This window comes from Nelusetta ayraudi, unplaced genomic scaffold (assembly GCF_046127955.1).
Source record: "Nelusetta ayraudi isolate G7.1 ecotype Tasmania unplaced genomic scaffold, CSIRO-AGI_Nayr_v1 ptg000084l, whole genome shotgun sequence".
Lineage (NCBI taxonomy): Eukaryota > Metazoa > Chordata > Actinopteri > Tetraodontiformes > Monacanthidae > Nelusetta > Nelusetta ayraudi.
Window position 1 is genome coordinate 6,885,935 of NW_027466134.1, and position 12,318 is coordinate 6,898,252.

The 12,318-nt window shown below is 52.8% G+C and overlaps 1 protein-coding gene across 3 annotated transcripts in view; it reads left to right on the forward strand.

Moving 5' to 3' along the window:
- The window catches only part of nhsa (Nance-Horan syndrome a (congenital cataracts and dental anomalies)), a 55,478-nt gene extending 44,974 nt beyond the window's left edge, over positions 1-10,504 (forward strand). For 2 of the 3 annotated variants that reach the window (XM_076045278.1, XM_076045280.1), the window contains exons 5-9: positions 1,138-1,330; positions 2,530-2,661; positions 3,692-6,478; positions 6,864-6,984; positions 7,500-10,504. In XM_076045278.1, coding sequence (XP_075901393.1) covers positions 1,138-1,330; positions 2,530-2,661; positions 3,692-6,478; positions 6,864-6,984; positions 7,500-8,103 — 3,837 coding nt within the window. In that variant the 3' untranslated portion in view covers positions 8,104-10,504. Of the gene's footprint in view, positions 1-406; positions 703-1,137; positions 1,331-2,529; positions 2,662-3,691; positions 6,479-6,863; positions 6,985-7,499 lie in introns of those variants that run through there. The other variant, XM_076045281.1, reaches the window with a different exon arrangement.
- Positions 10,505-12,318: the final 1,814 nt, after the last annotated feature.

Consider the following 12,318-nt stretch of genomic DNA (forward strand, 5'->3'; position numbering starts at 1 on the left):
ATTACCCATGATGCCTCCGCGCTGTGGTTTCCTCGCTAGCATAGCAGCCTCTCTCGTCAAAATATATCAGAGGTGATGGGGAACGAGCTCCCAGACGGCCGCAAGTGTCTGGATCTCCCCTCCGTCCTGTTCCTCCGTCCAGCAGATCAGCTGTAAACACTCCCCTCTTTGAGTTTTTTTTCCTCCCCCTATTTTTCCCTCTACGAGTTGGGTGAAGTTTCCAAGGAAACTGGGTTCTTTTGTGACTCCGGGGGTGTTTTTTGTCGGGGTCTCGCTGGGCCGCTGGGAACAGACAGCACAAAAGGCCGGGATGGGGTTGGTGGAGGGGGAGGAGTAGAGGGGGAAGGGGACTGGGGGGTGTTTTAAAATGGGTGAGGGGCGGGAGGTTGAGGCTGAGGTGGGGAACCAGTTGAGCCTGAGAAATCACTCCCAGTTTCACATGTGCCTGCCGGGAGGAGGCTGGAGGTAAGAACTCTGTGGTGGTTTCACAGCGTTTCAGCTTTTTAGGGAAAGAAAGGAGAGACTGAAGAACAGAGTGGCGCTCGAGGGTCCGGTGGGGTGGGGGGGGGGGCGTTGTGGTGTCAGTGCAGAGGTCAGGTCGGTGACTAGCGCCGAAGCCGTGCGAAGAATTTCCTCTGAGTCGCTGCCGAGTCTGAGGCAGATGCAGGAGAGTGGCGGTAGGTGACGGCGGATCGTTGGAAGGTGAGCTCACAGCTTCCAAAACACGGTGTTGTGACAGGAAATTATCGTTTACTTTGTCACGTTGTCGCCTTTAATGGTCGGCTGAGGCAGCGGAGGGCGTCTTGTTTTGTTTGCCGTCAGGTGCCGGAAAATATGTGTCTGAAAACAACTGGTATTGTCCTGTTTTGCATGATTTTCCGTCTTTTCTTTTGATTTTCATCACTTGTAGCTAAAGCAGACTTGTTTATTTCTTTTTTTCTGTCTTTTATTCTGCTCTCGAACATGAAGTCACGGGGCCTGCTTCCTGGGTTCTCTATTGACTAACCTTTTCCTCTGTCTTCAAGCTTGCTTACTAAGACCCGTCCGGCTCAATGAAATGGCCTAAATCACTCCAACCAAGCAACCTCTGGTGCAGCGCTGCTGCCACCTAACCATGCAAATATCCATCTGTTGCAGGCTGTGCCCGCTGACCCCGACACTGACGGGGTGGCTCTAGGTCACCGCTCTAAGTTTCCCATCCCTAACATCCCCTCCACCCTGGACAAGCAGACTAACTGGTCTAGAGCTCTGCCGCTGCCCACCCCAGAGGAGCGAATGAAAAGCAGTTCCCAAGTCATCAACTCATGCGTCATCCCCATTAACGTCACTGGTAAACTGGATTTTTTTTGTTTTTTTTCTTTCTTTGTTTTATTACTATATGTTATTTTCAACATTCAGATCTGTCGGCTCAGTTTGTTGTTTGCATGCCCAAAACTTCTTCTTTTTTTTATCATTTTGCTTTTGAGCATTTTTTTTTTTTTTTTTTGGCAAGTTTGACATTCTGCTCATTTTGCTCTTTCATGGTTTATTGTAAAGACACTCGGGAGAAGGGCCAGCTTGCTGAATGTCAGACTGTAGCCAAGTGAGGCTTACACTAACAGGTGTTAGCAGAGTTTAGCTTGGCCAAGGCTAGGCAACGACTACTGTTAATCTATCGAAGATGATGAAAAGGATCATAGACCACCAGTCTTTATTTCATTACTGCAAAAAGGTTGTTAATGTGGCCAGAAATCAAATCAAAACGCACATATTATCCTAAAAGTCAAGCTTTTTTGCTGGCTCTTCAATGTTGAAGCTAACTGCATTAGCATGAAAACTGCACCATCCATGCAGACAAGAGCACTCCGACAACTGCATTGCGTTTAAGCTCCAAACTTTGCTACGAATCATCACTGCTCCGTGCATGCGATGCGCTGCCATCTAGCCAGGACCCCTGCGACATGAATGCTAATTGGGCGCCGTCCAGGAAGTCCTGAAAAGGCCTTCCTCGTGTTATTTACTCCGGCTCGTTGTGAGTCAAAAGAGGCGTTGTGCACCAGGCGCTGGCTGACTCAGGGACAGTTTGAGGGGAGGGGAAGAAGAGGGAGAGAGAGAGAAAAAAATGCACATTGTAAGCAGAGTCCACCGATTGCTATGGTGCTGAAAGGCCTGACCGGCTCTCACATGATAGTCATCAACTAGCGTGCAGGGAAAAAAAGGAAACGAGGAGGAAATGCAACAAACCAGCAGACCGGTGCCAGTCCAGAGTCGATCTGCTCTTTTTCTGAATGTTTCATGTCAAAATATCGGCTTCTTTAATCAGTTTTTGATCATTTCACACCTCAGAATCTCAGATATGTTCGCCTCAGGCTTTCAGCTGCTTCTCTTCACGACTTCCTGATGGCTATTTTTAATGTAGAACATCTAATCTAAGGCGGGCAAACGGGACAGCAGCCGTTAAAGAAGCCAGTGCCGCTGCTGCTGCTGCTGCTGCCGCTGCTGCTGCTGCCACCAGACAAAGATTCCTCAGATGTCCCATTTCGGTTGCAGGGGTCAGCTTTGACAGAGATGCCAGTGTGCGCTGCTCGCTGGTCCATTCGCAGTCTTTGCTTCAGAGGAGGAGGAAGCTGAGGAGACGGAGGACGGTGGCCGGCATTCCCAGACAGGTGCAGCACGATCTAGGTATGTCGACTCTGCATCACACACACACACACACACATACACCTGCTTTAACATCAGTGTTTTCACTGGATCTCATGTGTGTTTCGTCATACGTTTTGCCTTTATGTGTAATCGGCAGTTCTTGATACCAACTTCGTAACGAAGGAATATGAAAGCAAACAGCTCCATTTCTGAAAATAATTTGGGGCCGTTCCATTTCTTTTATTAGCCAGCCGACAGCAGAGAGGTGGCAGCAGAGCAGGTTTGGGGCCACTGGGGGACGAGTCCTTCAGGCATTTAAACTTGCAGTGTGGAAAGACATGAGCAGCACTTTGAACTGCTCATTACTGAAACCGACGCTTAGACGGGAGAACAGAAGGTTGAAGGCGGGGACGTTGACGCGCAATCAGTGTTTACTAGACAACAACTGAAGTTTTAACAGCTGCAACCGGCACCGTCGGTGTGCATCGGTTCCAGCCTGCCAGCGTCTGTCTGTGGGTTTTTTTTCGACCACTTTTTCCCTTTTAAAATGCTTCAAAACTGCGCAGCTTCACAGCCCAGTGGTGTCGGCTGCTGCTCTCACCGATTGTCCTGGATGTGCAGGTGAACTGTGCTTCCAGCTGACCTGCTTTTTCAAAACCTCATACATTTTGTCACCACTCTGTTGTCAGTTTGAGACCGTTGCACCTTTATTTTAGCAGCGAAACAGACTCTTAGATGTGGGGCAACGGTGGCTCAGGAGGTAGAGCAGGTTGGCGGTTCAAATCCTGCTCCATCCTAGTCTGGCGTTCTGTCCTTGGCCAAGATGTTTAACCCTAAATTGCTCCCAATGGGGCTAGGCAGCGCCTTATATGGCAGCAGCCACCCACTGGTGTGTGAATGGGTGAATGAGAGGCCTTTGTAAAGCTCTTTGGGGCACCGTGAAGGTGCTGGAAAGCGCTATATAAGTGAGGTCCATTTGGCAAATTCTGCAAAATTCACAAGCGTCCCTACTTACAGCAGCTATTTGATGATCACCGTCCCCCCCCCCCTGCGCTCTGTCTCCCCTCAGACTCGGACGACTCTCCGGGCTCCAGGGAGCGCACGGTGATCGTCCACGCCCGCTCGGACGTCACGCCCTCCAGCGAGGAGCTCTCCGCTCACCTCAACAACACCCGGGACTCGGGTTGCCAGACGGAGGACTTCCTGATCGCTGCTGGAGCGCCGTCTCGGAGGAGGATCCGGTCCCAGCGGGGCCAGGGAGCCGCCCTCTCGCTGTCCCGCTCGGCGGGGAACATCACCTGCCTGACCGACGGCGCCGACGTCATGTTCGCCAGCGCCATGGAGGCGCACCTGCGCTCGCGGAGCCTCCCGAGGGACGGCAGCCGCATGGCCATGACGGACAACGGCCGCGATGACACCGACGAGGACGAGGACGACGCCGAGGTCGTGTCCTCCTTCGACGCCGCCGACTTCCTGTCTGGACCTGGCTGCCTCAGCGGTGGCGGCGGCGAGGAGAGCGCGGATGAGCCCGAACACCCGCTGGCGCTGACGTACCAGCAGCTGTCGGAGAGCCGGCAGCACCGCGGCTGGACGGAGAGGCCGCTGCCGTGCAAGGCCGAGCTGGGCAGCTGCGAGATCTCGTCCAGCTCGGACACCTTCGGCAGCCCCGTGCACTCGGTGTCGGCGGTGGCCGGCGCGTTGGACCACAAGGACGACCACCAGTCGTCCAGCGGCAACTGGAGCGGCAGCAGCTCCACCTGCCCGTCGCAGACCTCCGAGACCCTCGCGCCCGCCGCCTCGCCGCCCCTCACCGGCTCCTCGCACTGCGACTCGGAGCTCTCGCTCAACGCGGCCGCCCACGCCGGCGATGAGCAGGCGGTCGGGGTCGGCGGTTTCTTGCTGGACCAGTACCAGGGCCTGCGGAGCCAGCGGGCCGGCTCCTTCTCCTCCACCGCCATGGACATCCTGGAGGAGGCCGGTCTGGGCGCCGCCCCTGCTGAGGGAGACTGCTGGAGCTACTCGCCCCACACGGACCCGGACCCCCCTGGCCCCGGGCCGGACTTTGGTTCCGAACCGGGCCGGGAGGCGGAGAGCAGCCTGGGCTGCCCGAGCTACACCAGCATGGCCACCTGCGAGAGCAGCTACTCGGACAAGCCGCCGTCGGAGAAGGCCGACACGGTGTCACACTACTCGGTGGACACAGAGGGGTACTACACCTCCATGCACTTTGACTGCGGCCTCAAGGGCAGCAGGAGCTTCACCTACAGCTACGGCGATGGCGAGCTAGGCAGCGGCCACCTGACCCTGGGCCGACGCTGCCTCTCCCTGAGGAAGCCCAAAGCCAAGCCGTCGCCGCCCAAGAGAAGCTCGTCACTGAGGAAGATCTGCAGCGAGGAGAACGACCTCGACAGGAAGGAACCAAAGATCAGCTGCGGGCAGCAGCCGCCGCCGCCGCCGCCGCAGCTGCTGCTGCTGTCCTCCAAGGAGAGGAAGCTGCACATGTCGGCTCTGTTGGGTTCCTCGGGCCACCTGGACAGCTCCAGAGAGCCCCTAGTGGCCTGGGGGGTGGAGAGCGCGGCCGACCTGCCCGACCTGGGCGTGTTGGGCTCGGCCGACGGCCACTCCTTCAAGGACGAGGGGGCGGTGCAGTCGGACTATGCCGACCTGTGGCTCCTCAACGACCTCAAGGCCAGCGACCCCTACAGGTCGCTGTCCAACTCCAGCACGGCCACCGGCACCACTGTGGTGGAGTGCGTCCGGTCGCAGGAGAGCTCCGAGTCGCAGACGTCAGGCTCGCGGGCCACCACGCCCTCGCTGCCGTCGGTTGAGGGCGACTTCAAGCTGTCGTCGCCGGAGAAGCTGGCGGGCCTGGCCAGCCCGTCTAGCGGCTACTCCAGCCAGTCGGAAACGCCCACCTCCTCCTTCCCCTCCGCCTTCTTCCCGGGACCCGCCTCACCGGCCAGCGGCAAGAGGAAGCCCAAAGTCCCCGAGAGGAAGTCGTCCCTCTCGTCGCTCTCCCTGTCGCAGTCGCAGTCGCCCTCCAGTGGGGACGGAGGCTCGGACTCCAAGAGGGACCTGGAGCTGCCCATCGTCCCGCCCTCACACCTGGACCTCAGCTCCCTGCAGGGCGCCAGCAGCAAGGCCTCAGCCTACAGGAACCAGATCCAGATGCTGCAGAACAAGCAGCGGGTGGCAGCCGCACTGACCTCCTCCTTTTCCTCCACCTCCTCCTCCTCCTCCTGCAACCCTGAGGCCTTCGGCGCCCGCTGCCTGTCCATCACACCCACGGCGCTGCATTCGGTGCAGCTGCGGTCTGTCGGCAGGGACCATGAAGGAGGTCTGGAGGACAAGCCCACCCCCGGACCCCAGTGCCGCTCTGAAAACCCGACCAGCACATTGTATTGCAGCGACTCGCCGTTTCAGCTGCGCAGTCCGCCGCCGCCCAACTCCCATCGCAGCTCCTCGAAGGGCTCCTGCGAGTCCATGTTCACCTCCAGCGAGGAGCTGGCGGACGAGGAAGAAGCAGCAGGAAGCCGGAGGCGCCTGGACGGAGAAACTCAGCCACTGATGCAGTCGGAGGACGAAGCAGAGAGGAGCTTTGAAGAGCCATCCCAAAAGGAGGAGGAGGAGGAGGAGCAGGAGGAGGAGGAGGCAGAGCACCTCAGTGACTCACCTCAGAGACCCAACCGGGACGACGACATGCCTGCAGCGGACGGCCGGCCGGAGAGTCTGATTCTTGAAGGCAGCACAGCAACAATGGAGGAGGAGGAGGAGGAGTGTGAGTCGTCTGGTGCGTCGAGCCAAAGTCCTTCTCAGGACGGCAGAGAGGACGAGACAGAGGAGAGCTTCAGCAAAGGTGAGCTCTCACTCCCATCACTCTCCTCACTCCCATCACTTTTCTACAGCTTCACACATCCTCCTGTTTCCCCCTGCCCTGATGTCTTAGTTTGAACGGCTGCTGTTACGTTTTGGTTGCTAGATTTGACCGACCGGCCACGCCACCTCACATCTTCCCTGTTTCCTCATCCTGGTTGCTGCAAAAAACTTTGCCTCACACATTTTTAGAGAAAACTACATGTTTTGAATCAACAAAGAACTAATCCTGTTGTCCTGTTACCATCCTGTATTCTGCTGTTCAGTCACCAGTCGGAGTGTTGAGCTGATCCTATTTTTAGTTTGTCAAAGACGCTAAAAGACTCCCTGAAAATGTTGCTAAACATTTGTGTGTTGGCTGTGTCCAGACTCCACCCCCAATGATGTCGCCGTGTCCCCTCTGAGTGACGGCTCACGGCCGGAGGACGAGGTCTTCCTGTCTCCCACCAGATCTCGCACCACTGAGGACCTGTTTGCTGTGATCCACAGGTGGGTGGCGGCGGTGGTGGTTGGTGGGGGGTGGTCGGTGGGTGGTGGTCAGTAGGTAAGGTGGTAGGTGGTGGTGAGTGGGTGGTAAGGGTGGGTGAGGGTGGTGATGGGTGGTCGGTAGGTGAGGATTAGTGGGTGGTGGTCGGAGGGTGGTGGTTGGTGGGTGGTGATCAGTAGGTGAGGGTTGGTGGGTGGTGGTCAGTGGGTGGTGGTCAGTGGGTGGTGATCAGTAGGTGAGGGTCAGTGGGTGGTGATCAGTAGGTGAGGGTCAGTGGGTGGTGCTTGGAGGGTGAGGATTGGTGGGTGGTGCTTGGAGGGTGTGGGTTGGTGGGTGGTGCTTGGAGGGTGAGGGTTGGTGGGTGGTGCTTGGAGGGTGTGGGTTGGTGGGTGGTGCTTGGAGGGTGAGGGTTGATGGGTGGTGGTCAGAGGGTGAAGGTCGGTAGCCAGTGTGCAGTGGCGTCTGCTGGCTCTGACTCCTCAGCTGATCCTAAGAGCGTTTTATTTCCCGTTCAAAGATCCAAGAGGAAGGTTCTGGGCAGAAAGGACTCAGGAGAGTTGGGTGCCAGGACCCGCCTGGCCGCCGCCTCGGGCCCCCCCACTCCCGGCGGCGCCCCGAGCTCACCGGTGCAGCTGGCGTCCCCGCCCGTCGCCGTGACCCCGCCAGGCCCGCACAGGGTCACGGGGCCCATTTACAGGAACGCCAAGAAATCCACCACCTCCAGCGAGGAGTTCAAGCTGCTGCTGCTGAAGAAGGGCAGCCGCTCCGACTCCAGCTACCGCATGTCGGCCACCGAGATCCTCAGGAGCCCCGTGTCCCCCAAACCCGCCGCGGACCCCCCGCCCGAGTCGCCCAGGCTGCCGGAGGACCCCGCCTCCCCTCTGCTGCAGCCGGATCAGCTCTCCAGTCCCTTCGCCAGGGCCAACGCCACCGAGGGCCTCTCGCCCAAATCCTTCCCCACGTCCGCCGCCTCCAGGCAGGGCCGCCCTCGGATCCCCCCGCCGGCCAACAGCAGCCGCTACGGCATGCGCAGCCGGTTGTACTCGGCCCCCATGCAGGCCATCTCCGAGGGGGAGACAGAGAACTCAGACGGGAGCCCCCACGACGACCGCTCCTCGTAGAGGAAGGGAGAGAGAGAGCGAGAGAGAGAGAGTCAGAACTGTGCATAAAAAAAGGTTTGGAACTGTGCCGGGAGTTTACAATAAGAAAAAACAAGAGAGAGCGAGAGAAAGCGGAGCAGGAAAGAGTCACACAGGGGCGAAACACTCTGAATTACACTGTCAGTCGCACTGTGGCTGCTTTTGTTTGGTTGTTTTGTGCAGATGCCATGAAATATTTCACCTTTCTAGAGGTTTAAAAAGGAAAAAACCCTGACAGACCCTGTTTAGGAAGACCCGTAATAGAGAGTAATCAGTCCACTGGGAAGAACATGTTTACACACCTTCAGAATATGTGGTTTTGATATTTATGGTAATCAACCCAAAGCCATGCATGACACCAAGCTGTTGACCTCCTGCAGACACACAGAGTAATAAATATTTAACGGTTGTTGTTTTTTTGTTTTGTTTTTTTTTTTTGTTTTTTTTTAGCGGACAACATTTATCAGTATATTTTTCAGAAAATAATGTAAAAAGAATGATTACGTGCAGGAACCAACCCTATGTATTCTGTGAATACCTATGCAACATTTCCTGAAGCCAGTTTACCTTGACGGTTGGTCTCAGCAGGAGGGCTGAAATGCTGCACTGTGCAACGTTAGTTTAGAGAGGAAACCAAAAGCCTCCAAACACCGACTCTGTGTACATACTGAACAGCCATGTGAAAAGCATATATTTAGACAATGTTTTTTAAAGAGGGAGATTGCAAGCAAACAACACTTTTGAATCAAAGACTCAGAACCAAGAAGCACTAACTTGACAATCCAAGGAGACAGAGGCAAGGTGGCGGTGGCAGGAAAAGGAAACAAAGAAGTGCAAAAAAAAAATGTATAAAAAAGTTGGAGGTCAGGTTCAGGAATGAGGAGGTTATGTGTACGTGATTTTTGATTTTTTTTTTCTGGTTTGCTGACATGGTGTGTTTATGAATTGTTGAAGGCGAGGTGAGTGGAAAGTGTTTTTTGTTTTTTTTTTCTTTTCCGGAGGATCTGGTATGCCTTAATTTACAGAGTCACTGACAGCAGCAGCAAGTAGAGCGTGGGGGATGTCGGAGGTTCTGATGGAGGGATTCCAGCTTTGGAGCCGATTGAATCATTGCCGAGCAAAAAGATTTCAGGACGTTGCTCCTTTTCAAGCCCCCTCCCAACTAAAACACAGATTGCCACAGCTTCTTGACTATTTTCTGTTGCAACACTGGTTTATTTTGCTATAACTAACGCTAAAATCTCTGAGACCCTCTGAGCAGGAGGTTGCATTGAATTTCCAACACGTCGCTGGTAAAATATTTTCTACCCTCTAAGAGACTCTTTGTATCAGCATGTTTTCACTCAAACGCCTGCAATTGCCACCTGCAAGCATTTTCACATGTGCGACTTACAGACACTGCAATGAAAGCAGGCTGTTTGTCTATTTTTAGCGGCTGGTTGCAGGTACGAGTGAAAGAATCCTGGAATTTTCTAAAAGTTGACTATGACCCTTTTTAATAAGCTAGAAATACAAGCTGCCACTCTGAGTTCCCGCACGTTCACCTTAATGTCACTGCTGTGAGGGCGCAGCAATGCTACTCAGCTGTTATGCAACGAGAACCAAGTAGCCATACGGTCCTTACAGACGGCCGCTCCCCCCATAGGCGCCCTGTAAATAGCCCCTTCCTTCTGGCCTTAACAACACTCGGGTTACACTGCAGGTGACATCTGTGCACCTTTATTCCCAACCTCCATTTTCTTTTTTTTATCTCCTCCCCACTTCGTGGTATCTTTGTTTCTTTGCACTGAAGAAAAAGTGTCGTTTGTGAAGTTTCACAGCTCTCACACTGTACCTGGAGTTCTTTTCAGACCCTGAGAGACGCATCCATCTGACCTCCCTCCCTCAATATTCATCACTCAGAGTCGGTGCTTCCGCCAAAGGCTGCGACAGGCCGAGCGTAGGACATGCTCCTCAACGCGATGCTAAAGAGTTGTAGCTCACTGACTTAATGGTACCTGATGCATTTTCTTTCTTTTTTTCCTAGATTAACCTCCCAAAAAAATAAAAATACAAATATACTGTAGGTTCAAGCTTTGTGGGTTGTTGTTTGTACAAACGTGTAAATAGAAACAATAACCTGTCTCTGAGGTTGTTGTTTGTTGCTTCTTATGTAAAAAGAAAAACACACACATACACATAAACAAAGACAAATCTTTTTAAAGTTTACATTAATTTCAGAACCTTTGTATATTTTTGAGCTGTGGAACACTCTGTGTTGTATTTATTTTTTAGTATGCATTGATGGAAAATCCCATAGTAAATCCTATCAGAGCAAAGAGCTAGCACAGCAGACTGTTTAGAAAATGTGTATAAATAAATAAATGTGACTGATTTGAAAAAAATGACTTTCTGCATCAGTGGTGTTTTCTTTCTTTCTTTTTTCCTTGTTTTTTCTCTTGTATTTATTTCTTAAGGTCCATTATTAGTATTAGTATTTTTTTTTTAACAACATCAATAAGATTTTAAAGGCGGCAAACTTGCCAATTGCGTTGGTCAACCACTAGAGGGCGTGCTTTAGTTGAATATTACACTGAGCGCCGTTGATTGCGAGCCAACGTGCAGTCAATTAAAAACATTCCTCCCCTTTGTGTCCTGCCTGTGACAAACACAGCGTTTGACGTATGAAAAAAGCCACGTCTGCGCGGCTTCCTGTCTCCAGTGTCACGGCCGGAACTCAGCTGCGGCCACTGTCACGTCACCTTTGTGCGGGTTGTTTGAGTTTCCACGTTTGCACTGGGGCTCCGGACTCTGTGTGGGTTCTGTTCGTGGTTCTGGCTAATGTCAGACGGACCTGTGTCAGACAAAAACTTCCTGTTCTCTCCCGTTTGACGGCCGAAGGGGCGGGGGGGGGGGGACAAAGCGGAGGCTGTTACCCCCTCTTGACCGCTCCCCTTTCCGTGCCCATCAGCGGGCACAACACACTGGCTGTGACCTCTGGCCCTGATTGCAGACACATCAGCTCATGTCATCACTGGTGGGAGAGATCAAGCTTTTCTTTTTTTCTTCCACGGCCACCGGAGGAACAAAATAGCCTTTAAATCAAACTGTGCCGCCGCCAGAACCTCTGGTTTCAGCAGCATTCGTCCCTCTTTGTCCTGCCTGACTGACTGACTGTGCAGGCAGCTTTGTGTTAGTATTTGCCCTCCAGCTCCGAGATTCACTTCATTTACAGTAGATATTGTATTGTAAGCCTTAAAAGCAAACGGCAGCCGGGAAAGACTTATTATTGTGGTCTGGTTAAGAGTGCACTAGACAATAGTGAGGGAAAGCCCTCCGGTGACTCAGGGCCGGACAAGGCAGCCACTTTTGATTTAGCGGGACGGAGAGTTTATTGTTATTTTAATCGGCTGAGCTTCACAGACGGCTGTTATTTCTACCTGTCTGCGCAGTGTCACACGTTTTTGGTTCCCTTCAGATATGTGCTGGTGTGTTCTGTCATGGTGTCCTACAAGAAGTAACAAGCGTGTGCTGTGTGGCAGGACACCTTTGTATTTTACTCACGCATTTTTTTATCTGATCCATACTCTCATCTCTTCATTCCTCATTAAACAAGGAAGTAGCTGTGTCAGCAGCAGTGGAACTAAACAAACACACTTGTATTTACAGTGTGGTCTTGCAGGATCTATTGGTGTGACATTGTACTGTTTGTTTGTTTTAAAGGTCATAGAATTTTATTTATTTATTTATTTAGTTGTACTTGAATCTATTTCCAGCTCGTTGAGTCAGTCTCTCCTCATGCAAGGACTGAACAAGGCCAGATTAGAGGACTCATTTATATGCAAGTATTGATCCCTCCATTTAGTCTGCATGTTTGGAAAGCAGCAGGAAACACTGGGGATGATTCAGCCTCAGTGTGTATTCTATAACCAAACTGTCGCCTCTCTGCGGCCAGGTTCACTGATGACGCAGGACTGTCAAGTTTGTGTTGCGAAGTTGATTGAAACGGCAATAACTGTGTAGTCGAAGGCTCTGAATTGCTAATTGCGTTTGCATAGTGGCTGTCCAGTATTATGACGCTGAAAACTACTATTTTCATTACGGTGTACATGTAAAAGCCCTTAAATAGCCTTTGCAGGATCCAGCACCTGCATTGAATTATCTGTATTAGAACCATGTTGAGTTACATTGTCCCAATCAAGCAAAGTCTCAAGGATG